Raw genomic sequence first — 27,824 nt, forward strand, 5'->3', positions numbered from 1 at the left:
CTGCCATTCTGATAGCATCAGATCGTGACCCAAGAAAACAAACTGAACTTTCAGTCAGTTATTCCGTCCTTCTCATGCCACTCTTTTCCAAAATGAAACAATTGGAAAAGAACTTTTATGATTATTTGGTTATCAGGGCAGTAAAATCAATCAGCTAGCTGAACTGATCAGAAATAATGACTTATTTTCATACGAAAAATCCCTTCAAGAAAATTAGCACATAGGCTCCAATAAATTAGGCTGGGCTTAAGGAAAAAGAGGTAAGTAGACAAGTATAATCAAACACAGCATTATCACTTGGCCTTTGAGATTACTGGCATTCATTCTATTTGAATAATTATAATACTATAATAATAATGATGACAATACTAATACTAATAATAAAAATAATATTTGTCAAGCACTTAGAGTTTGTTTTAGTGGAAAGAGCACGAGCTAGGCATCAGGGGACCTAGGTTCTGCCAATTGCTTGCTGTGTGACTTTGGGCAAGTCACTTAACTTTTCTCTGCCTCAGTTTCCTCAACTGTAAAATTGGGATTCCACAGCTGCCCTCCCTCCTACTTAAAACTGTGAGCCCCATGTGGGAAAGGGACTGTGCCCAACTTTATTGACTTGTACCTACCCCAGCGCTTAGAACAATGTTTGGCTTCCGAGTGCTAACGAGTACCATAAAACAAACACTATATGCTAAGCGTTGTACTAAGTGCTGGGGTAGATACAAGATAATCAGGTAGGACATAATTCCTGTTCCACCTGGGGCTCAAAGTCTAATGAAGAAGGAGAACAGCTATTTAATCCCCATTTTAAAGATGATGAAACTGGGGGACAAAGTAGTTAAGTGACTTGCTCAAGATCACACAACAGGGAAGTGGCGGAGATGCGATAAGAATCCAGGTCCTCTGACTCCCAGGGTCATGCTCTTTCCACTAGGCAAAACTGCTTTCCCATCATTGCTAAGCTGCTTTAAGTGAGGAAGGGATAGGAAAAAAATTCTGTAGGTGGACAGGAAACAAAGGTGAAACTGTGCTATAAACCTACAGGTTAACAAAGAATAACCTTTGTTATTCTTTGTAATAAGAAGCAGCGTGGTTTAGTGGAAAGAGAATGGGCTTGGGAGTCAGAGGTCATGGGTTTGAATCCCCGCTCTGCCACTTGTTAATAATAATGGCATTTATTAAGCGCTTACTATGTGCAAAGCACTGTTCTAAGCGCTGGGGAGGTTACAAGGTGGTCAGGTTGTCCCTCGTGGGGCTCGCAGTCTTAATCCCCATTTTACAGATGAGGGAACTGAGGTCCAGAGAAATTAAGTGACTTGCCCAAAGTCACACAGCTGACAAGTGGTAGAGGCAGGATTTGAACCCATGACCTCTGACTCCAAAGCCCGTGCTCTTTCCACTGAGCCATGCTGTGTGACTTTGGGCAAGTCACTTCTCCTCTCTGGGCCTCAGTTCCCTCATCTGTAAAATGGGGATTAAGACTGTGAGCCTCACACGGAACAGCCTGTTAACCTTGTAACTACCCCAGTGCTTAGAACAGTGCTCGGCACATAGTAAGCGCTGAACAAATACCATTACTATCATTATTATTATTATCATTATTAATAAAAACAGTTTGGGGGCTTCCTGACAGATTACTCTGTCAATGGGCAAGCCTGGCATCAGTGCCATAAGAAGTATGATTTATTATGATTTATTCAAGAATAAATACACCTCTCAAAGATTAGCCCTCAGGGTACAACATATAGTCTGGTCTGTCTAGACACATTTACAGTGTCTGATCTGTTCTCTCTCTCAAGGTCAGCTTCACCATCAGATCAATGGGAGATTTTCCAAGAGGCCCATTACATTTCCCTCCTTAGTTCTTTATGTTCTTGGGGGAGGAACCTACTTACTGGTTGGTCTACTGCTTCATTTTTGACCACAGAAGCTGTGCAAATTGCAGCGTGATTTGCTGCTGTGATCTCCTTATCCAGCACAGTGCTGTGGAAGGCAACCATTGCCTTGGCATTTTGCATAAAACCCCACTTCTGATTGGCAGCTCCGTTACAATATTGCTTATATTTCTGGAAAAAAGAAGCAATGGAGACAGATGTTACCAGAAATGTAAATCTGCCAGTTGCCCAGTTACACAGTTAATTGACACTAAAATTTTAATGGAATAAGAAAAACTTGAAATTTAAGATCTTTGTTTTAAAACCTTTTTCTCCTTTCTTAATAATTCCTGGATTCTTTCTGACAAAATTATAGATCATGCTTATATTCTAAATTGTGCTTGATATTTACCTACCTTTATGTTATCATGCTTTATGCCATGGTAAAATGCATGATGAAAAATAAAAAGACCTTTCAAAGTGGATTATAGATTCTAGACTGTAAGCTCATTGTGGGCAGGGAACATGTCTACTGACTCTGTTATATTGTATTCTCCCAAATGCTTAATACATTGCTATACACACAGTAAGCACTCAATAAATATGACATTGATTGACTGAGTAATTCAGATCCAACCTATTTCTTCTGATTTTGTAGACCAGACTTAGGACAGGCCAGAAAAAAAAACAGAAGCTGTTCCTTTCTGAATTTTAGGTGAGACAGAGTGATATCATGACTTCTATATATATACATACAGTAGGAACAGGAGGAAAAAACATGTGTAACTGGTAAGAGCAAAAGTAACAAAATATACACACACAAGCAAGCGTCAAAGGTGGTTGTGGCAGATGATGTGACCAGAGCTGGGGAAGATCAGAGAAGCAGCATGGCTCAGTGGAAAGAGCCTGGGCTTTGGAGTCAGAGGTCATGGGTTCAAATCCCAGCTCTGCCAATTGTCAGCTGTGTGACTTTGGGCAAGTCCCTTAACTTCTCTGTACTTCAGTTACCTCATCTGTAAAATGGGGATTAAGACTGTGAGCCCCCCGTGGGACAACCTCATCACCTTGTAACCTCCCCAGCGCTTAGAACAGTGCTTTGCACATAGTACGCGCTTAATGCCATTATTATTATTATTATTATTATCAGTTGAGTTGTAGAATGTCTCATACAGTAAGTAGATTTTCAGGATTCAATCGTGTTTTTTGAGTGCAGATATTGTTTACTTCACTCATTGTCATACTTATTGAGTGCTTACTGTACTATACTGCAGAGCACTGTACTAAGCACTTGGGAGAGTACAATATAACAATAAACAAACACATTCCCTGCCCACAACGAGCCTACAGTCTAGAGGGGTCGACAGATATCAATATAATGTCTGTGGGCAGATCAGTGTACTAAGTGCTTGGGAGAGTACAATGCAATACAGTTGGCAGACACAATCCCTGCCCACAAGGACCTTACAATCTAGAGGGGAAGCTTTCACGATGGAGGCAAATGTGTTTTGATGGATCTGAAGTGGGGTGGACTCCATGCCAGAGGAAGGGGCATAGGCAATGAGGCAGGGAAGAGAGTCTACCTTCAGTAAGAAGGTTATGAATGTTGGAGAACAATCAATTTGCACAGTGACCTTTTAGGTGCACAATGTGTCAAGAATTGAGGACAGAAAATTATCAGATACTTCAGGTGTCCGAAGCATGCTAGAAGTTGGGGGAAGGCTTTCAGGTCTTATGCCAAGTAGCAAGATCAAGGAAATCCAAGCCATAATAGTCCACAGACTTGGGAACCCTGAAATGTTTCCAGGGGACCATCGCAGCTCCTATACTCATTCATTCATTCAATCGTATTTGAGCACTTACTGTGTGTAGAGCACTGTACTAAGTGCTTGGGAAGTTGGCAACATATAGAGATGGTCCCTACCCAACAATAGGCTCACAGTCTAGTCTACTCTAGTCTACTATATATGGTTGTACATATTTCTCTATTTATTTATTTTACTTGTACATTTCTATCCTATTTATTTTATTTTGTTGGTATGTTTGGTTTTGTTCTCTGTCTCCCCCTTTTAGACTGTGAGCCCACTGTTGGGTAGGGACTGTCTCTATGTGTTGCCAATTTGTACTTCCCAAGCGCTTAGTACAGTGCTCTGCACATAGTAAGCGCTCAATAAATACAATTGATTGATTGATTGATTGATTACTCCCTACAACGAGTTCTCTCCCTGACAGCCCCACCGCCATAAACTGGCCTGGTACGAGTCATATTCTCCCACAGTCCCTATGGTACCCCAAGATACCAGAGAAGTTGGACCTCCGGAGATACTCTAGAAATGCAGAGAATTGGCTGGGTCACTCTCAGCAGTTATATGAACCCATCTGTAATTTGCTTTGTGCTTGTCACTCCGGCTAGATTATAAAAACCTCGAGAGCAGGGATCACGTCTATTGATTCCACTGTTCTCTTTCAAATGCTTAGTACAGTGCTCTGTACAGAATCAATCAATCATATTTATTGAGCGCTTACTGTGTGCAGAGCACTGTACTAAGCACTTGGGAAGTACAAGTTGGCAACATATAGAGACAGTCCCTACCCAACAGTGGGCTCACAGTCTAAAAGGGCTCACAGTCTAAAAGAAGTCTACAGAAGGTTCTCTAGAAATAGTATTGATTGATGATTGATTGAGTTACCACTCAAGGCACTCTCAGCAGCTTAGAAATAGCCCACAGGAGCCCAATTCTAGACTGTAAGCTTGTTGTGGGTGGAGAAAATGTCTACCAATTCTGTTCACTGTACTCTCCCAAGTGCTTAGTTCAGTGCTCTGTACACAATAAATGCTTAATAAATACAATTGATTGATTCAACGTTAGATTCAGGGAGGTTTTGGGATGATCCTATATCAAATCCATGAGGTCCATGTTAATAATAATAATAACGATGGCATTTGTTAAGTGCTTACTATGTGCCAAGCACTGTTCTAAGCACTGGAGTCAAAAGAGAGAGTAAGGGTTAATATCCACTGCACCAACCTATTGATTGAAAGTAAAGAGGAAATCAATGCACCTCTAGGTTTGATTTAAAAAAGCACGGCAGTGTAGCATCACTTCAAACCTGTAGAAAATGCAATGACTGTATTTTAGAGGAACAGGGAGGGCTCGATTGGAATTAACCTAACATCACTTACTATCATTTCCCATGAACTTTAATATATTCTCGCAAGCTGATTGCTTCAAGAAATGAAAATGAAAAACCAGCAAAGAAAAAAGCTGGAAAGATAATACAAATTACTTTGGGATCACACTCGTTTCTAATAAAACTAGAACCTTGGGGAAAATATATGTACATATATAATTTCATGAAACTGATTGGGGTAGTAAATGTGAGCCTGTGCCAGGTTTTTATCTGCCTGCTCTGAGCTGAAAAGTCATTTGATAAAGACGAATGGAATGTGATATATATATACAGTGTCACCCAGAATAAATTTGCAGCCCATATTTATCATCTGGAGAGAAGAGTAAGTTGGGCTAACCTTTGATAGCCATCCAGACCTCTGCGTCCTAATTTTGGAGTCACTGCATGCAAGACAAGCTGGGTCACTGGTATTAATAACACCAGAGTACCTTGGAGACTGCATATTTTCTGGGTGTTCAACATCATTGATGGAAATTTTCAGTCATCTAGCCAGTGCACCATTACAGCAATGTCTTCCTATCCTTCTGACGCACACACACTTCATAGAAGCAGTGTGTTCTAATGGAAGTAGCACGGGTTTATGAGTCAGGAGACCTGGCTTCTAACCGTGGCTCCACTACTTGCCTGCTGACTGGGCAAGTCACAGCTTCTCTGTGACTCAGTTTCCTCAACCAGAAAATGGAGATTCAATACCTGTTCTCCCTCCTTCCTGTCTGTGAGCCCCATGTGGGACAGGGACTGTGTCCAACCTGATTAACTTGTATCTACTCCAGTGCTTAGTGCCCTAAGTCCTTAAGTGCCTGACACATAGCACTTAATAAATACCCTTAAAAAAATAAGGAGTAAATACCAGTTCTCCCTCTCTCTCAGACTGTGACCCTATATGGAACAGGGACTGTCTGACCTGATTATCTGGTATGTACTCCAGTGTCTAATAGAGTTCTTGGCTCATAATAAGTACTTAACAAATATTTTGGTTATTATTATTGTAGTATGTGCTTGTATCTTTTGTTTAGAGTGACTATTAAATGGGCAAAAGCCCCCTTAATCTCTATTCCAAACCTGAATCAAACATATCTCCCCTCAACAAAGATCTGTCTAGAGAAAAGAGTTCTAATCATTTCACTCTGTGTTATTAGAGAAACACCTCCATCCCATTGATTATCAAATGAACTATAATTGCACTCATTTCCCTCTATTTCTGGTGGGGGAGGGGAGATCTAGTCAGCTTTCCTAGAATGTAGTAATAGTGTTCTTTTAAGATCCTCGTGCATGGAAAAATTCATGTGAGCACAAAGGCTGACTCGTGGGTCACTTTGTGGAAAGAACAACTAGCCCAGGAGTGGCTAAGCCACAAGAGCCGCAAGCCAAGAAGTTGATATGGCCAAGGGTGGCAGATAAAAACAAATAAAATAAAATAATGGTGAGCAGGTGTTCTGGGGGACAGGGGAGATGTGGGGGGAAGGGGAGGATGAATGGTGGGGGCAAGAAAGAGTGAGACAGAGTCAGGGCTTGGGCCAAGTGCCACACCTCCTCTTGGTACTGCAGCTTGTTCTATTACTAGCCTGGCACAAAATAACAGATAATCAACCTCAAGTCCCAGAGCAGATGGAGAAAACCTGCACTTTCTTTTATAATAGTCTTTGTTAATCAATCCATGGCATTTATTGAGCACTTAACGTATGCAGAGTGCAGTATTAAGTGCTTGGGAGAGTACAATATCAAAGAGTCAGTAGGCACAGCACAGTCTCGGCCTACAGTGAGCATGCGGTCTAGAGGGGGAGATGGATGTTAATATAAATAATGTACATTTTTTATTAAGCGCTTACTATGTGCCAAACACTGTATAAAGCATTGGGAGAGAAACAAGGTAATTAGGTCGGGCAAAGTCACTGTCCCACATGGAACTCCCAGTATCCCAGGTTTGTCTATGCTGGTCTATTCAGAAATTTAAAGAATGTTCCCTAGTTCTTCAGTAGCATAAGGATAATACATGGATTGGGACAACTGAGGGTATTTGAAAAATGAAAATGAAAACATCTGACTTTGGTTCCCATCTTTGCAGTGCTTTAGATAACAATAATAATAATGATGGTATTTGTTAAGCACTTACTATGTGCAAAGCACTGTTCTAAGCACTGGGGAGGTTACAAGGTGATTAGGTTGTCCCACGTGGGGCTCACAGTCTTAATCCCCATTTTGCAGATGAGGGAACTGAGGCACAGAGAAGTTAAGCGACTTGCCCAAAGCCACACAGCTGACCATTGGTGGAGCTAGGATTTGAACCCATGACCTCTGACTCCAAAGCCCAGGCTCTTTCCACTGAGCCATGCTGCTTACATCTAAGTATAGTTAAGATGAGAAGTAAAATTCCCACAAAAAGAATAGCGTACCTGCTCAGGTTTAGTTGAACAGAATCAAAACATTTTCAAGTCATACATATCTCACCTGAAGAACAACAGGGCTCCCCTGGATTTCAGTTTCACTCCTCGGAATCCCTGAGCATATGCTGGGCATTGACACTGCTAGCACTAGGTCTGGCTTACACATCAGGTGAAATGTCCTAGGAACAGAGAATTATTGCTTCAAATTGCAATAGAATTCATGTTATCGAGGCCATATTGAACCAAAGTCTTCAACAACCATTGTTTGCTAGCTTGATCAGGAACTATATTTTTCTAAATATCCATTTTCTGAAAAACTGTTAGGAATTACAACAAAACACACATGGGGTAAGGTTAATGATCAGCTTTTATATCAAAAACGTACTGGCCAGAGATATGAGAAATTTGGGTCCTAATCATAGATTTCCCTTTAAAAAATTAAGAGAAATCTAAGGGTAGAGGCCCTCAAGGCCTCATAATGGATTACATCCATTATGTATGTATACATAATACATTTATCTGTCAAAATGTATTACCTTGTTAACAAATAATGATTTAAATCTTTAAATTGAAACACATTTCAGCATCATCCTTATGGCTGATAAAAGAAAGCCCTCTTGCCTTTTTAGGTAACTGCTTTGATTTGGGGGGAAACCACTTTTTCTGTGTCCACAGCAATACAAGTGATTTATTTCTATTATTTCTACCATTTTGCTGTTATGCTTTTTTAAGTACAGTGATGCCGTGCTGGACTGTGATACACCCAATCAATCTTTGGCTGGAGCCGTGCTATATTTCAAACATCTAACCAGAGCTCTTGTTGAAGGTGGGCAGAGGAATTGTAGGGAAGGAAAGGAAAGAAAATCTGTTCACTGCATTTCCCAATAGGTAGAGAGGGTTGTCTCCCCCTCTAGACTCTAAGCTTACTGTGGGCAGGAAACCTATCAACTCTGTTGTACTCTTAAGCAATTAGTACAGTGCCCTCCACACGGTAAGCGCTCAATGAATACCGTGATCGACTCAGCAATTTCCCGACAATTCAAGGGCTCGTTCTGGGTGGAGTCAGGCTTCCAGAGGTCTTTTGGTGAGCTTTTGGAGGAAATCCATTCCCTTTTACCTCTTACCTGTGTCTGGTAACTGGTACTGTTTCTGCTCAAAGCCTTACCTTGAGGAGAAACAGTGTGGCCTAATGGAAAGAGCGCAAACCTGGGAGTCAGAAGACCTCAATTCTAATCTCAGGTCTGCCGCTTGTCTGCTGCGTGACCTTAGCCAAGTCACTTAACTTTTCTTTGTTTCAGTTCCCTCATCTGTAAAATGGGGATTAAGACTGTGAGCCCCAGGTGGTACATGGACTGTGTCCAACCTGGTTACCTTGTATCCACCCCAGTGCTCAGTACAGTGCCGGGTAATATTAAGTACTCAACAAATACATTTTTTAAAATAAAATCTACAATTTGTCTTCCACTTTAGCATTTAATCAGTACTCGTGGGAAGTTGATTCATAGCAATAAGGGTCCAGACTCTAGATACTGTGATTTTAAATCTTGGTTTCTCCCCTTTGAGTTTCAATTCTTCTGTAAGTAAACCCTGCTGAGAAACAGATAGTCTCTGCATCAATTATTCTTGCTTGCTAATATTATGCCTATGAATTCCCTCTCAAACATGTTCCCTGAGAGTGTTCAGCTTGGCCAAAGTCTTCACAGGATTCCATTTCAAATCCCGGTCATGCTGCCTAATGTCCTTCATCCCTATGAATGCCCTGGGCTTAGTAGGAATTTTTAAATTGGCCAAGGATAATTTAACAAGATCATTCCCATATCCCAACACACATGTGTGCCTAGCAAAAAGATTAAAATATAAAAAGATTCAATCATTAAAGTGTAAAAACAAAGACCAGATTATATTCTCTGAAACACATCTGCAAGATCCAGCTGATGAGATGAGCCCGTCTTTTCATCTTCCATACCTCTCCAGTTAAGCAAATAGGAGAAAAGAGAGGTGTCTTTTGTTATGGAGACATTCTCAATTTTACTGTGTACAGGGCACTGTACTGAGCACTTGGAGGGCATGATATATCTCTATTTTGATAGATACAATGCCATCCATCATATGATGGTTTCTGACTAAAGAAGTCAACTCTGACTGAAAAGAGAGGATCTCCAGCTAATCAAAAATAGGATGGGAGGACCTATATCTCTTGGAAATTTGAAATGAGCTCCTTGCAGCCTCGATCTGCACGGAGAAGAGTGGTTAAGTTTACTGTCCATCAATCACTGCTGTCCATCAATCACATATTGGGACTAAATTTGGTACAGATCACTTGGAGTGAGAGATCTGATCCCTGAAATGGACTTGTTTCACCACAGAAGGGTGAAGTGATGATAGCAGCATGAGGTTAGGCTACTCCCAATTTCTGAGTGCAAGTTACTGGGCTGGAAAACACATTCTCCCTTGCCGTCAGGCCTACCACACTAAAGCACGCTGGAGTGATGATTCAGCAGTGGCCTTATGTCTTTGAGACTTTAAAGAAGATTAGAAAGCTGCATGGCCTAGTGGACAGAGCATGAGCTGGGGAGTGAGGGTTTTAAGCCAGGCTCTGCTACTTCCTGGCTTTATGACCTCGGCCAATTTGCTTAACTTCTCCGTGCCTCAGTTTCCTCATCTGTAACATGGGGATTCAATACCTGTTCTCCCTCCTCCTTAGACTGTGAGCACAATATAGGACAGGAACTGAGTCTGACTGTCAGAATGCCATTGGCCCTACCTTCAAAGTCCTATTAAAATCAAATCTCCTCCAAAAGGCTTTCCCCAAAAGGCCCCCATTTCTCCTATTCACCCTCCCTTCAGCAATGCCTATGCTCTTAGATCTGCACTTTTTAAGCACATCATTCATTCATTCAATCATATTTATTAATGCTTATTGTGTGCAGAGCACTGTACTAAGCACTTGGGAAGTACAAGTCAGCAACATACAGAGACGGTCCCTACCCAACAACGGGCTCATAGTCTAGAAAGGGGAGACAGACAACAAAACAAAACATGAAGACACTTGATATTCACCAGCCTCACAACACTTATGAATATATCTGTAATTTATTTTAATGTCAATCTCCCCCTCTAGACTGTAAGCTCCTTTTTTATGGTATTTAAGCACTTATGGTGTTTGTCAACTTACGGTATTTGTTATGCTCCAGGCATGGTTCTACTGGGGTAGATACAAGGTAATCAGTTTGGACACAGTCCATGTCCCAAATGGAGCTCCCGGTCTTAATCCCCATTTTACAGATGAGGGAACTGAGGTACAAAGAAGTGAAGTGACTTGCCCAAGGTCCCACAGCAGGCAAGTGGCAGAGCTGGGACTAGAATCCAGATACCTCTGACTTGCAGGCCAGTGTTCTACCCATTAGGCCACACTGCTTCTCATGGTCAGGGAGCAGATCTAGTAACTGCTAGTACACTGTATTGTCCTCCCTGTAGTGCTTATTGCCTTGCTCTGCACAGTAAGTGCTCAATTAATGCCATGGATTGATTGATTTTCTTGTATCTACTTCAGTGCTTGATACAGTGCTTGACACATAGTAATAATAATAATAATAAATAATGATGGCATTTATTAAGCGCAATGTGCAAAGCACTGCACTTTGCACTGTAATGTGCAAAGCACTTTACTATGTGCAAAGCACTGTTCTAAGCGCTGGGGAGGTTACAAGGTGATTCGGTTGTCCCATGGGGGGCTCACAGTATTAATCCCCATTTTACAGATGAGGGAACTGAGGCACAGAGAAGTGAAGTGACTTGCCCAAAGTCACACAGCTGACAATTGGCAGGGCTGGGATTTGAACTCATGACCTCTGACTCCAAAGCCCATGCTCTTTCCACTGAGCCACGTTGCTTCTCACTTAACACTTAACACTGACCACAATTATTATTATTATTTTTATCATTTCTTAAGGTTTAGACTACTGACCTACTTGACTCTACATCACTTGTACACCTGACAGGGATTAATAATAATAATAACTGTGGTTTCTGCTAAGCACTTACTATGTGCCAAGAACAGGCACAGAGAAGTGAAGTGACTTGTCCAAGGTCACACAGCAGATAAGTGGCAGAGTTGGGATTAGAACCCAGGTCCTTCTGACTCCAGGCCTGTGCTCTATCCACTAAGCAACACTGCTTCTCTTCACATAGAAACCAGGAATCTATAAAGCTATTAATGTTTTTGAATGAATTCAGTATGTTGCTGGAATCAAAATAAAATCCTGCTTGCATACTGATGCACTTTCTTCTTTCGTGTTGAAGTATACACTATGACTGAGCCTCTTAACTTTCTGGTCTTCTAAGGGCCTGGAGGTGGAAATACTTTGATTACCCAGAAAAAGACCTTGAGCTCATTTTGAGTTTCTTCTTCATGTTTCCCTCTATTTTTGTCTGAGTCCATGAAATCTACGGAGTCTCTGAAGAAGGGAAACTCTTTTCATTACTTTTCCAATTCTTCCGACAGCAGGAAAAATGGAAGTCAGATTGTCTGGTACCCTCCTTAAAAGGAAGGATAAAGTTAAAGTCTTTGCTTTGGTCACCTAGCAACATGCTAAATGATACCCAAATACCCTAAAGGAATCTGTGAGCTTACCTAGGTCTGTGAGACAATCAATACAAGAGTGGAGTGGAAGGAGATTCTTTCACTTTTATATTAGAAAAATGAGTTCTTAGACTGACCCTAAACTGAAAAACAGAGAGACTCAGAGGGCATGGGAAAGACTCAATCACTTCCTCAAAGCAGTGAAGCACCCTCTTAATCGCAGTGTCCAAAACTAAGGGTACAAATTATTTAGACTCTGACTGTTCTCAGGAGTCATATGCTGCTCTTTCAAATGCATATTCAGTTTTGTTTTGTTTTTTTCTACAAATTCAATCATATTTACTGAGCACTTACTGTGTGAAGAGCACTGTACTAAGCACTTGAGAAGTAAACGTTGGTAACATATAGAGACAGTCCCTACCCAAATCAAGTAACAATTTTAAAATATTCTTAAATGATAATTCTATAATCCGGGCATGAATAACTAAGTAGCAGAACAAGTGAATGACTCTAAAATACACAGATCTTATCATTTTGATTAGTAGTAGTGTTTGTAATAAGAAAATAGTTATATTATTGATAATAACAACAACTGCAGTATTTGCTAAGTGGTTATGTGTGTCCACCACTGTATTATGAGCTGGGGCAGATGCAAGATAATCAGGTCCCACTTAGGGCTCAAAGTCTAATTAGGAAGGAGAGAGAAGAGCGCTGGGGTAGATAAAAGTTAATCAGGTTGGACATGGTCTCTATTCCATGTGGGGCTCACAGTATTAAATCCCCATTTTGCAGATGAGGTAACTGAGGCCCAGAGAAGTGAAGTGACCTGCCCAAGGTTACACAGCAGACATGTGGTGGAGCTGGGATTAGAACCCAGGTTCTTCCGACTCATCTGCAAAATCCCCATTTTGCAGATGAGGGAACTGAGGCCCAGGGAAGTTAAGTGAATTAGCAAGGTCACACAACAGGCAAGTGGCAGAGCTAAGGATTAGAACCCAGATCCTCTGACTCCCAGTCTCATATTCTTTCCACTAGGCCATCTGAGTGCAGATTGGTTGCTAGGTATGTCCTGAATATAGCTGAATATAGAGATATGCTTTCAATAGGGCTTTGAAGGTGGGGAGAGTAATTGTCTATCATAAATGAAGAGGGAGGGTCTTCCAGGCCAGAGGCAGGATGCGGATGAGAGATCAGTGGCGAGATAGAAGAAGAGATCAAGGTACAGTGAGTAAGTTGGCATTAGAGGAGTAAAGTGTGTAAGCTGGGTTGTAATAGGAGATCAGGGAGGTGAGGTAGGAGGGGGCAAGTTGATTGAGTGCTTTAAAGCTAAGGGGAAGAAATTTCTGTGACGCGGAGGTGGATAAGAAACCACTCGAGGTTTTGAGGAATGGGGAAACATGGACGGAAGATTTTGTAGAAAAAGATCCGGGCAACAAAGTAAGTGTAGACTGGACTAGGAAGGGACAGGAGGCAGAGAGGTCAGCAAGGAGGCTGATGCTGTTATCGAGGTGGGATAGGAAAAATGCTTGGACTAAGGTAGTAGCAGTTTGGTTGGAGAAGAAAGGGCAGATTTCATTACCATTATTCTTATTATCATTAATAACAACAGTGATATTTGTCAAGTGCTTTCTATTTTCCAAAACACTCTACTAAGCACTGGAATAGATACAAGATAATCAGGTCCCACATGGGGCTCATATTCGAAGTAGGAAGGAGCACAGGTATTCAATCCCCATTTTGCAGATGAGGAAACTGAGAGACATAGAAGTGAAGTGACTTGCTCATGGTTATACATGGCCTAGTGGATAGAGCATGGGCCTGAGGGTTAGAAGAACCCGGGTTCTAATCCCAGCTACACCACATGTCTGCTGTGTAACCTTGGGCAAGTCACTTCACTTCTCTGGGCCTCAGTTCCCTCATCTGCAAAATGGGGATTAATATTATGAGCCCCACGCAGGACAGGGACTGTGTCCAACCTGATTAACTTTTGTCTACCCCAGCACTTAGAACAGTGCTTAGCACATAGTAAGCACTTAAATGCTATTATGATTATTAGGTAAGTGACAGAACCAGGATTAGAATCCAGGTCCTTTAGCTCCCAGACCTGTGCTCTTTCCACTAGTTCATGCTGCTTACTGACAGGATTTGGTGACAGACTGCATATGTAGGTTGAATGAGAGAGGTGAATCAAGCATAATGTGAAGGTTATAGGATTAGGGGCTCGGGAGTCAGAGGTCTTGGGTTCAAATCCCGGCTCCACCACTTGTCAGCTGTGTGACTTTGGGCAAGTCACTTAACTTCTCTGTGCCTCATCTGTAAAATGGGGATTAAGACTGTGAGCATGTGGGACAACCTGATCACCTGATCACAGTGCTTTGCACATAGTAAGTGCTTAACAAATGCCATCATTATTATTATTATTACTATTCTACAGTGGTGGAAAAATCAAGGGGAGGACAGGGTTTGGGTGGGAAAATAAGGAGTACTGTTTTGGACATTTTTTCACGGTCATTTGAACTGAAAAAGGTAATGAATGAATATACCTGCTGTCTTCCTTGTGTATCCACTGTTGCCGAGTATCATCGGATTTCTTCTCCACTAAAACCACCTGAGTTCCTGAATGTAGGTCAGAGCTCTGCACACCCAAAACAAGGTTGGTGGCTGTGCAGTTTATAATCTGCCCATCTCTAAATTCAAACTGCTGCTGGCAGACCTTCTGCAATTTAGCATGCTTCAGCTGATGGCTGAGATAAAGAAAACCCCATTAGCAGCAGAAAAATGTCCTGTGAACTTGATGTACTGTAGATTGTAAGCTCTTTGGGAATGGGCCCGCTGTGAATCATATTAACGGGCAGCGGTAGAGCTTCATGATAACAAAGGCAGCAATACTATTATCATTCACTTTCTACAGTGACAGATATAGCAACATCCAAAGCCCATTTGGTGAGTGGTGAAAATATGTATCCTTAAGTAAAGAACAAATAAGAATTTCAACAGAAAACAATGAAAAAAAGTAAAAAAAAAAAAATATATGATCATTCAAATAGGTGAAAGGTGCCGGGGGCTAGGAGCTGGGAAGAGAGAGGGAGATTTGATAAATACCGTCAATACAAATCATTTGATGAATGAGGAAAAATTGATTTCAAAAGAGATAAGGATGAACAAACAATACAAAATGAGAAGGCACAAACACTTCTCATAATACAAATGACACTGACCAACTCTCTTTTCAGGGTCCTACAACATTTCATTGGAAAAGAATATTATTTTCAGTTAAAGAAACAAATGCCCTCATATAAGAACACAAATGCATGGATACAAACTAATTTGCAGAGGGCTAATTACAAAATCAGGACATGGGATGAATTATTGGGAATCAGAAAGGAGGGGAGGGTGGGTTTCTCTTTCTCACCAGGGCATCTTGCCACACAGTGTCCAACAACGGTCTAAACTCCAGAAGCAAACCTTGTTTCCTTCCTTTACCAGATGCCCCACCCTCATCCCCACCCCATTCCCGGCCTGTTGGGGATTTTCCAAATAGCTAACTAGCTCCCTAAAGCCCAGGCATGGTAAATGCTAAATCTCCTATTTATCCATCCATTTCTCAGATAGAAATGGGGGTTTATTCAGCAGAATAGCATAGTAAGAAAATGATATAAAGGGATTCCCCAAGGGAGAGGAACAAACACGCAGTTCTCCAAGAGATTATTGACCTGACAAATATACTCCCCTGGGTGAGCCCAGTCATATTAGAGCCCCTTCAGACACAGACAACAAAAACTACAGCAACTGCACACAACTAAAAGAAGATGGGGTTCCCCAAATCTTGGCCAAACTTCCAGCAATCCTGAAAGGGTGCCAATTTCATCATTCATTTACTCTAACTGGCAGCAGTGGTAATCCTGTGAAACATAATTTTCAACTGTCAGCTCCCTCACATGTTCCCCAGGCCCCATTCCTTACCGAGATTTGTTGTGCTTGTCAGGATTTTCCAAGAGTTTTTCTTCCTTTTGGAGGGCATAACAGATATGTTCACCAGACAGGCTAGAGGGTTTCTGCCAAGGGTACTTCAGCTTTGCTTGGATAGCCTTCATTCTAAGATGGGCTCTGGCATGTGAATCCCTGAGGTTAAAGAGAAAATATTTACCAGAGGAAATTGACATATGCAAAAATGTTTTTATTATTTTAAACATTGGGTGTCTTCATTTATATTTGGTCAGGATACTCAATCAGTCAAACAGTACTTTCTGGGTGCAGACCACTGTATTTAGTAGAGGTACAATACAACAGAATACGACACTGGAGTTGGTAGACACGATCCCTGCCCAAAAGGGGTGTTCAAAAGAGAAAAACAGCCAGAAATATAAATAGTCCTAAACTTACACTGAAGCATCCATTTAGGTTTGTGTATATGCAGATTGTTCCCACACTTGAACTGCTGAGGCTGCTGGAACCATGAGGAAAAGAGAATAATAGTAATTGTGGTCTTTTTAAAGCACTTATTGTGTGCCAACTTACTGTTCTCAGTGCTGGAGTAGATAAAAGGCAAGTATGTTGGACACAGTCCCTGTCTATGCGGGGCTCACAGTCTAGGTAGGAGGGAAAACAGGCAGTTCATCCTCATTTTACAAGTAAGGAAACTGAAGCACAGAGATGTAAAGCGACTTGCTCGAGGTTACACAGCAAGCAAATGGTGGAGTCAGGATTAGAACTCAGGAACTCTGCCTCCCAAGCCCGTGCTCTTTCCACTACAAAAATCAATCGATCAATTACATTTATTGAGTGTTTATTGTGTGCAGAACACTGTACCAAATTCTTAGGAGAATACAATATAATGAGTTGGTAGTGACATTCCCTGCCTACAAGCAGCTTACAGTCTAGAGGGGGGAGACAGACAGTAAAATGAACTATGGATATGTACATAATTGTTGTGCATCTGAGGACGGGGTTAATAAAGGATTCAAATCCAAGTGCAAGGGCGATGCAGAAGAGAGAGGGAGTAGGGGAAACAGAAAACCTTGAGAAGCAACAAATCCAAAACAACTGTTTGACAAAGCTCAGTGGGCTTAAAGGTGAAATTACAAAATATAGAGAAGACATGATTTCTATTCTCCAGGGAGTTTACAGTGTAGCAATGGAGGGCTATATAGTCAATGTTTTTTTAAATAGTTTTCTACTGTAAGACAAAGTATTATTGGGAAGCTATAATCAGTGTACTACATAATCACCCTGGGTTAATGCAAGCAATGTCAAAATATCACTATGTTCACATATGATGCCAAAGGATTTTTGCTCTGGATTAGTCTGACTTCACACACATATACTTTCTAAACATACACAGTCCATGAATTACTGAAAATGTGTATACACAGAGGTTTTCCCTATAAAAAAAGAAGAAAAAAATGATCCGCATATGGATAACTTTGGGGTCTGGGCCTAGTTTGGAAAAGAACATTCCGCAATGATGAGGTTCCAGGGGCTGTGGGGCATTGTCACAGTTGTCCCGTGGTGGCAGAAGGAAAGCAGTTTCTTCAGAAGTATTTTTCTCAGCCTGTGTAAGTGCTTCCTGCACCCCTGCTGTACTTGTTGACTGTTTGTTTATCACCTACTAGGTAGTCATTCCTCAGCCTGTTAGCAGAGGGAGCGGAAGGCAGTGCCCGGGTCTTCCTCCAGGAAAAAAAAAAAGCCATCAAAATTTGGTAGTACAATTGAATCTTTGCTGAATTATATTATCCATCTAGTTCAAATTCCCAACCCCGTCACGGAAAGCAACAATGCCATCTAAAGTTTCAAGAGGAAAATGCAGCCTTTTCCCCACCAGATCATATTCCCATTGGCCTGATAAAACATTTCGTTACCTGGATAACAGAAACAGACATTTTGATTTTAATTGAAGTTGTTAATTAAGAAAAAAATGGAGGCACGTCAGTAGTTGAAACCACACGAAAATCCATGTCTTTAGGAACTCTTAAATTTCCCCAACTTCTGTTCTGAAGTAGAAGAGTGTATTCCGTGAGCTCATTTCCACTTAATTTCATCGTAGAAGCAATGCCATTAAAGGCTGCTTCTAGAGAAGATGTGTGTGTAAGTCTAGTGAAACAGACTGCCCTTAGGTTTAGAGGACAAAACAGACATAAATTTCAAAAAGGGTCACCTCAGAAAAATGTACGCAACAGAATCACTACCAAATTCTGGGGAAGTGAGTATCTGGAGCCATGAAGGAGAATGGGGCCTTGGAATTATAAGAAGTAGGAATGAAAAATGATATGGAGAAAAAATAGCCAGGAGTTAGTGACATGTATTAGTTGAAATAGGGCAAGGAGTCAAGGATGAGGCCACAGTCACAAGCTGCAGAAAAAGTTTGGTCAACTGTGATGGAGGACGAGAGGATTTCTAAGGGAAGATGAAGAGTTTGGTTTTAGATATGCTGAGCTTAAAGTGCCCTCAGAACACTGATGGGGAGATGTCCTATAGTAAAGAGGAAATGTGAGATTGCAGAGGAGTTGTGAGGTCAGGCCAAGTGAGGTAGATTTGGGAGTCATCAGTTTAAAGGACCGAGACATAGTAAGGGCTCAGTGAAAGATTATGATTGACAAGAGATCAAATGTGAATGTAGTCTCATGCTTCTCCCTGCCTAGCCAAGCAAATGCACTCTGAAGCTCTTTGTGGAAATGGATCATATCTACAATATCAACAGTATTTACTCCCCTCCTCAAAAACCTCCAATGGCTACCGATCAATCTGCGCATCAGGCAGAAACTCCTCACCCTGGGCTTCAAGGCTGTCCATCACCTCGCCCCCTCCTACCTCACCTCCCTTCTCTCCTTCTACTGCCCAGCCCGCACCCTCCGCTCCTCCACCACTAATCTCCTCACTGTACCTCGCTCTCGCCTGTCCCGCCATCGACCCCCGGCCCACGTCATCCCCCGGGCCTGGAATGCCCTCCCTCTGCCCATCCGCCAAGCTAGCTCTCTTCCTCCCTTCAAGGCCCTGCTGAGAGCTCACCTCCTCCAGGAGGCCTTCCCAGACTGAGCCCCTTCTTTCCTCTCCCCCTCGTCCCCCTCTCCATCCCCCCGTCTTACCTCCTTCCCTTCCCCACAGCACCTGTACATATGTATATATGGTTGTACATATTTATTACTCTATTTATTTATTTTACTTGTACATTTCTATCCTACTTATTTTATTTTGTTGGTATGTTTGGTTCTGTTCTCTGTCTCCCCCTTTTAGACTGTGAGCCCACTGTTGGGTAGGGACTGTCTCTATGTGATGCCAATTTGTACTTCCCAAGCGCTTAGTACAGTGCTCTGCACATAGTAAGCGCTCAATAAATACGATTGATTGATTGATTGATTGATTGATTGCTGTGTGCAAAGCTCTGTTCTAAGTGCTTGGGAAAATAGACTTCAACAGAGTTGGTAGACACATTCCCTACCCACATGGAAATTGCCGTGAAGAGGGGGAGACAGACATTAATATAAATCTATTCTATTTATTTTACTTTGTTAATAGGTTTGGTTTTGTTCTCTGTCTCCCCCTTCTAGACTGTGAGCCCACTGTTGGGTAGGGACTGTCTTTATATGTTGCCAACTTGTACTTCCCAAGCGCTTAGTACAGTGCTCTGCACACAGTAAGTGCTCAATAAATACGATTGATTGATTGATTGATTGATAAATAACTCTATTGTACTCTCCCAAGCACTTAGAACAGGGCTCCTTGTTGGCAGGTAATGTGTCGGTTTATTGTCTCATTGTACTCTCCCAAACGCTTCATATGGTTCTCTGTACCATAAGCACTCAATAAATATGATTGATTCTCAGCTACAGTGCTCTGCACACAGTAAGCACTTAATAAATACTATTACTACTACTAGCAGCATGGCAAAGAGGATAGAGCATGGAGTCAAAAGAACCTGGGTTCTAATCCCGGTTCCACCACATCTGCTGTGTAACCTTGGGCACTTCTCTGGACCTCAATTACCTCATCTGCCAAATGGGGGTTAATACTGTGAGCCCCACGTGGGACAGGGACTGTGTCTAAACTGATTAGCTAGTGTCTACCACAGTGCTTAGAACAGTGCTTGACACATAGTGCTTAACAAATACCATTGTGATTGTCATTATTACTACTACTAGGTGGCAGGTGAATCCATAGGAACAAATGAGCTCCCTAAGAGAAAGAGCATAAAGTGAGAAGAGAATGGGAACAAGAATAGAGATTTGGGGTACATCCCCAGCTAGGTAATGAGAAATAGAGGAAGAGCCAGAAGAATAGGCTAAGAAAGAGAAGTAGAGAACAAGGAGAAACATTTTATTAAAACCAAGGTTAAATACCCTATCCAGGAGAATGTAGTGGTCCAAGATGCATCAGCCTCCTTGCGGACCTCCCTGCCTCCTGTGTCTCCCCACTCCAGTCCATACTTCTCTTTGCTGCTCAAATCACTTTTCTAAAAAGATATAGTCCTTGTTTCCCCACTCCTCTATGTCTTGATTCTAGCCTGGAACTCCCTCCCCCTTCATATCCAACAGACCAGAACTCTCCCCACCTTCAAATCGTTACTGAAATTACATCTCCTCTAAGAGATCATTTCTGACTAAGCCCTCATTTCCCCTACCCCTCTCCCTTCTGCACTGTGTTTGTTCTTGGATTTGTACCCTTTAACAACTCTACCCTCAGCCGCAAAGAACTTGGGCACATAGCCCTAATTTATTTTAATGTCTCTCTCCCCCTCTAGACTGCAAACTCCTTTTGGGCACAGAATGTGTTTACCAACCGTGTTATATTGTAATTTCCCAAGTGCTTAGTGTGCTGTTCCACCTGGGGCTCATATCTTAATCCTCATTTCATAACTGAAGTAACTGAACCACAGAGAAGTTAAGTGACTTGCCCAAGGTTACACAGCAGACAAGTGGCTGAGCTGGAATTAGGTCTTTCTGACCCCCAGGTTCATGTTCTATCCACTAGACCATGCTGTTTCTCCCTGTCCACCCTTGTTAAATTCTTTTCTCAATTTGCATTTTTCTTTTTCTTCCTTCACAATTTTCTCTTTTCTGTTCTTGGTTCACCACCCTCTTACCGTTCCTTTGTATGCTCTTGACTTTTCTTCTTCACCCCTTCATTCTTTTTTTCCTTAATTCTGGAGACCCTTCCCTCCCCACATCCCACAAACATCTCTGTTCTCTCCTGACTGAGAGAGCTGACCTAATGCCAGGCCTCCTGGATAATAATAATAATAATGATGGCATTTGTTAAGCGCTTACTATGTGCAAGGCACCGTTCTAAGCGCTGGGGAGGATACAAGGTGATGAGGTTGTCCCACGTGGGGCTCACAGTCTTAATCCCCATTTTACAGGTGAGGGAACTGAGGCCCAGAGAAGTGAAGTGACTTCCCCAAAGTCACATAGCTGACAATTGATGGAGCCGGGATTTGAACCCATGACCTCTGACTCCAAAGCCCGGGCTCTTTCCACTGAGCCAGGATACAAGGTGATCAGGTTGTCCCACGTGGGGCTCACAGTCTTAATCCCCATTTTACAGGTGAGGGAACTGAGGCCCAGAGAAGTGAAGTGACTTGCCCGAAGTCACATAGCTGACAATTGGCAGAGCCGGGATTTGAACCCATGACCTCTGACTCCAAAGCCCATGCTCTTTCCACTGAGCCACACTGCTGGATGTGCATGGGGAAGGAGTGACTGAGGCAAGTTGACTCATCTGAGAGTAGGCATGGCATAGTGGATAGAACACAGGCCTAAGAGTCAGAAGGTCACGGGTTCTAAACCCAGCTCTGCCACTTATCTGCTGTGTGACCTTGGGCATGACACTTAACTTCTCTGGGCCTTAGTTACCTCATCTATAAAATGAGGATTGAGACTGTGACCTCTACATGGGACGGGGACTGTGTCCAACTCGATTACCTGTTGTCTCCACCAGTGCTTAATACAGTGCCTAACACACTGTAAGCGCTTAATACCATGATGATGATGATGATCATCATCATCAGGCAGGCAGGCAGGCAGGCAGGCAGGATGCTGAAGTGTTGTTCCTTCTCTCTGACTTCCTGTTTGCCAAACCTTCTCCCACTTGTCTGTGCCTCATTTGCCTTTCTCCTCCTTCCACATCCCACTTGGTACCACCTGCTTCCTGCTGCACAGAGTCCGGGGAAGCAACGCTGTTAACAGAAGATGGACTTTCTCCCTTTCTGGTTCTCGCCTATGCTCTTGGATTGGTGACTCCTCAGCACTTGGATGCTTATCCCACAGAACTTACATATACATACCTTTATACTCTGTTGCTTCCCTGTCAATAGATCATATTTATTCAGCTCATTCCATGTGCAGACCACTTTACTAAGCTCTTGGGACAGTAGAAGATAACAGAGTTGGTAGACAGGTTCCCTGTCTCCACCACTAGATTTTATGCTCCTTGAGGGCAGGGATCATGTCTACCAATTGTATTGTATTCTCACAGGAGCTTAGCACAGTGTTCTGCACATAGCAGCATTCAGTAAATACCATCGCCTGGTTGAGACTATGTCCCCTTTTTTGTTTTCAGGCTTATTTTAGTTTCCTACCACAAAAATCACAGGACTGAAAGAAACCATATTCCATCCTCTTGCCTTAGAGAAGTGGAGTATATGCCTAAAATCCCACTCACCTGATACATTACCAACTGTTGGGGAGGAGAGTTATTTATGGGTTGATAATGCATCTTGTAGCTGTGGCAGCTGTAGTGTCTGCGATACTCTTTTTCCATTTAAAATCATGGCTCAGAATGGTCTGGACAAACTCACATTCCCTCTTACCTTTTCGTTCCCTCCTATTCATCTCTTTTACCCCTGGGACTCAGAAAGAATCTTGGCTTCACCCCAAATCTACTCCTACTCAAAGAGTCCTCCCAAGCAGCACTCCTGATGGAAATACCTCTCCTCTACCCACTCTCCCGTCACTCAAGAAGATCTTGGTATCTCATCTCTTCCAAGAGACCTACGAAGATTAATTGGAAGAGAGGTAGCAATTTGAGACCCCACTTGTCTCCATGATTATTTCTCCACTCACTACCCCACGAAATGCACTTTTACCCTGTAACTTGCACATTGATTCACTATGCAGCATTTGTTCAGTTGGCTCTATGGGGTAATATATCTGGCCATTTCAAAATTGTCCTTAGGTGGAACACTCCTAGAGAGTAGATATGAACAGTTCGTAGCACTGACATATGCTTCCAAGAGGAGGCTGAAGGAAACTTTTCCATTCTTTTCCATCCTAATCCTGGCTCCATCAATTGTCTGCTTTGTGACCTTGGACAAATCACTTCACTTTTCTAGGCCTCAGTTACCTCATCTAGAAAATGGGGATTGAGACTGTGAGCCCCACATAGGACAGGGACTGTGTCCAACCTAATTTGCCTGTATCCACCCCAGAGCTTAGTACAGTGCCTGGAACATAGTAAGCACTTAACAAATACCACAATTATTATTATTATTCTTTGAAAAGTTTTTCTGAGTTAAGACCAAGACCCATCCTGACTCCATCAAGTGTACGTATTGATTCTCCAAGGTTGAGCACCTTGCACTTTTAAAGACTAGAGAAACCATTTTTAAGAAGAAAAATCAGAAATCACTCTTCAAAAGTAGATTTAAAAAAGTATCCAGTCTCAGCTATAAGAAAACTGATAGCCCTGATTTCTTGTTAAGGGGAGTAAAGTGAAAACAGATGCCCTGAGCTACAAAATTGTGAAATGGGAACTTGGCTTTCATATAGGTGTCATGGTAAAGATAAAGATAGGTGGCAAAGATAAAGATAGGTGGTTAAGATAAAGATAAGGGGTTGATTCACAGTCTCTCCTACAAATCAACCCCATGCCATGGTAGGAGAGTTTGCATATACTAATGAGTATATGCCATTGAGAGAGACTGTGTCATCAGGGTTACCCATGTTGGAAAGGTCTAAGTCAAAGGACAATAAGGAATCTCCCAAGCTAGCTCTCTTCCTCCCTTCAAAGCCCTACTGAGAGCTCACCTCCTCCAGGAGGCCTTCCCAGACTGAGCCCCCTTTTTCCTCTCCTCCTCCCCATCCCCCCCACCCTACCTCTTTTCCCTCCCCACAGCACCTGTATATATGTTTGTACAGATTTACTACTCTATTTTACTTGTACATACTTATTATTCTATTAATTTTGTTAATGATGTGCATCTAGCTTTATCTCTATTTATTCTGATGACCTGACACCTGTCCACATGTTTTGTTTTCTTGTCTGTCTCCCCCTTCTAGACTGTAAGCCCGTTGTTGGGTAGGGACCGTCTCCATATGTTGCCAACTTGTACTTCCCTAGCACTTAGTACAGTGCTCTGCACACAGTAAGTGCTCAATAAATATGATTGAATGAATGAAAGTCGAATAATCAAAGTTGTTTCACTGTGCTGGGCAGCAGTGGCATGGGAAAGACTCAAAGGTGGATGATCAAGTGATCAAAACCTTGATCAAAGACAATGGCAAAGAGTTAAGGCTTTACTGTGCAGAAGAAGGCAATGTAAACCACTTCTGTATTTTTTACCAACAAAACTCTGTGGAAAAAGAACCATGAAGTGGCTATGAATCGGAAACGACTCGAGGGCATCTAAAAGAGGTGGCAAAGCAGTCCACTGTTAAGTTGAATATGTACAGTGGGTATACTTAGGAACAGCCACCCTAAACTTTGTCCTGTCATGAAGCTCATGGGAAAGGAAAATGAATGACTTTCTCAAGGAAACATCTTAAAAATATCCTGCCTTTTGACCCCTTTTAAAAATAATGATGCTATCATGGCTCATTGTGTAATCTATCTGACCAAGAGACAGACTTTTATACATTCCTCTGCTTAGGATGTAAACTCTAGCATCATCTAGCCGTAGAACCCTTCCCAACATCATTTCAGTGAAGCAGGTTTTCCTTGTCCCTTGTCAATGCTAGAGGCAGGACAGGGGCTCTAAAAGCTGGAGATTTCTGTATTCTTTCCGGGAATATTACTATACCTACCATGCACCAAGGTAAATGACAATGCATCTTTGCAGCTGTGATAAACACAGTCTTCGTTGTAGACAGAGAATGGGCCCGCTAATTCTGTTGTGTTGTACTCTCCCAAGTGCTTAGTATAGTGCTCTAAGGAAGCAACTATTCTGTCTCTCTTTCCTACTCAAATACCTCGGCAACTGTGGCAGATCCCAAGACCATTTTAGGGATTCATGGTGGGCTAGGGTTCCTAACAAGACCCACTTTGGGCTGAGGGTACACTGAGGGTTCTCAGTCCAAGGAGAGAAAGGTCCAAGGTAAGGGTACGCTGAGCACCAGAGGAGAGTCTAGGCTCCCTATGTTTAGTTTAATTCTTGGGGAGAGGTCTGAAGACCAGATCAGACCTCTCTGAGGCCTTCTACACCCAACCGATGCCATGGGGCCTCAGATCTGGTATAATAATAATGGTATTTGTTATGCACTTATTATGTGCAAAGCACTGTTCTAAGCACTAGGGAGGTTACAAGATGATCAGGTTGTCCCACGGGGGGCTCACAGTTTTAATCCCCATTTTACAGCCCAGCCCACGTCATCCCCCTGGCCTGGAATACCCTCTGCCCCAACATCCGCCAAGCTAGCTCTCTTCCTCCCTTCAAGGCCCTACTGAGAGCTCACCTCCTCCAGGAGGCCTTCCCAGACTGAGCCCCCTCCTTCCTCTTCCCCTCGTCCGCCTCTCCATCCCCCACGTCTTACCTCCTTCCCTTCTCCACAGCACCTGTATATATGTTTGTACATATTTATTACTCTATTTATTTTACTTGTACATATCTATTCTATTTATTTTATTTTGTTAATATGTTTGGTTTTGTTCTCTGTCTCCCCCTTCTAGACTGTGAAACCACTGTTGGGTAGGGACTGTCTCTCTATGTTGCCAACTTGTACTTCCCAAGCGCTTAGTACAGTGCTCTGCACACAGTAAGCGCTCAATAAATACGATTAATTGATTTTATAGATGAGGTAACTGAGGCACAGAGAAGTTAAGTGACTTGCCCAAACTCACACAGTGACAATTGGTGGAGCTGGGATTTGAACCCATGACCTCTGACTCCAAAGCCCGGGCTCTTTCCACTGAGCCACGCTGCTTCTCTGTTATGCCAGCCCTGGGGCAAGAGAAGGAGCAGTACCATGCCTGCGCTGCCTTCTCGGTTGGCAGCTGTGGAGGCAAAGGATGGCAGCTCTGTGACAACTGGTCCATCTTGGGAAAGTTAACCAGAACTACCTTCATCATCATCATCAATCGTATTTATTGAGCGCTTACTGTGTGCAGAGCACTGTACTAAGCGCTTGGGAAGTACAAGTTGGCAACATATAGAGACAGTCCCTACCCAACAGTGGGCTCACAGTCTAAAAGGGAAATACATGCAAACATATATACATATATACAGGTGCTGTGGGGAGGGGAAGGAGGTAAGGCAAGGGAATGGGGAGGGGGAGGAGGGGAAGAGGAAGGAGGGGGCTCAGTCTGGGACTTGCCCAAAGTCACACAGCTGACAATTGGTGGAGCCAGGGTTTGAACCCATGACCTCTGACTCCAAAGCCCAGGCTCTTTCCACTGAGCCATGCTGCTTCTCCGAGATAGAAGCAACAGAATCCTTGGATTTCTCTGTGTCTCCTGGGGCCCATTTTAGGGCCATGTGTGAAAGGAGTTTCTCCTAACATGAACTGCCCCAAGAGAATCTAGGTCAGCCATGATCATGATGGCACTGACAAACAAAGATAGCCAATACTATCTTCACTTCCTCCTCCTCCTTACTGCCAAGCTGACTCTCTCGCTGTTATGGCTGTGTTCCTCTTGGCCTCCCAGTTCTGTTCTTTTTTCACTGGGCCACTCTGTTTATCTAAAATGGATTATATCAAGAAACCAGTAAAGCAAGAGTTCTTAGTGTCAAAAATAATGACAATGATTGAGATACTTCTATTATTTCAAATCTTTGCAATGGCTTTTTTTTTTGGTATGGTATGGTATTTGTATTTGCAAAGCAGCTTGGCTTAGTGGAAAGAGCATGGTCTTGGGAGTCAGAGATGGTCGGTTCTAATCCCGGCTCTGCTACTTGTTCCTCTTGGGTCCTCTCCCATCCAAAATTAGGGAAACAGTTTGGCCTGGTGAATACAGCAAGGGCATGGGAAGCATGCCCTGGGTTCTAATCCTTTCTTTGCCACTTGTCTGCTGTGTGACCTTGGGCAAGTGACTTCACTTCTCTGGGCCTCAGTTTCCCTCATCTACAAAATGCGGATTAAGACGGTGAGCCCCATGTGGGACAGCGACTGTGTCTGACATGATTGCTTGAACCTACCCCAGCACTTAGAACAGTGCTTAACACATAGAAGGCACTTAACAAATACCGTTATTTTCTATTATTACTATTTGTATTATTATATTGAGGGGATTTGCCCTGCCCATTTTGGGATGTCTGGTTACATTAGAGCTGGGAGGGGTCTGGGAACTCAATCATCTTCATGAGCTGGGGAAAGGGCCCTCACTTTCAAGAAGACTCAACAAGCAAATAATTCCGTAACAGAACTTTGAGAAGCAGCATGGCTCAGTGGAAACAGCACAGGCTTTGGAGTCAGAGGTCATGGGTTCAAATTCCGGCTCCGCCAATTGTCAGCTATGTGACTTTGGACAAGTCACTTAACTTCTCTGTGCCTCAGTTACCTCATTTGTAAAATGGGGATTAAGACTGTGAGCCCCCCATGGGACAACCTGACCACCCTGTAACCTCCCCAGTACTTAGAACAGTGCTTAGCACAT

General features: G+C 42.7%; 1 protein-coding gene across 1 annotated transcript in view; it reads right to left on the reverse strand.

Annotated features, from left to right (window-relative positions):
• DCDC1 (doublecortin domain containing 1) overlaps positions 1–27,824 on the reverse strand; it is a 405,509-nt gene that overhangs the window by 38,253 nt on the left and 339,432 nt on the right. Inside the window, exons 24-27 of the mRNA XM_038764553.1 lie at positions 15,990–16,148; positions 14,570–14,770; positions 7,509–7,623; positions 1,893–2,063 (exon numbers count right to left, since the gene is read on the reverse strand). Of these exons, the coding sequence (XP_038620481.1) occupies positions 1,893–2,063; positions 7,509–7,623; positions 14,570–14,770; positions 15,990–16,148 (646 nt within the window). The remainder of the gene's footprint in view (positions 1–1,892; positions 2,064–7,508; positions 7,624–14,569; positions 14,771–15,989; positions 16,149–27,824) is intronic.

Source organism: Tachyglossus aculeatus, chromosome 22 (genome assembly GCF_015852505.1).
Source record: "Tachyglossus aculeatus isolate mTacAcu1 chromosome 22, mTacAcu1.pri, whole genome shotgun sequence".
Taxonomy (NCBI): domain Eukaryota; kingdom Metazoa; phylum Chordata; class Mammalia; order Monotremata; family Tachyglossidae; genus Tachyglossus; species Tachyglossus aculeatus.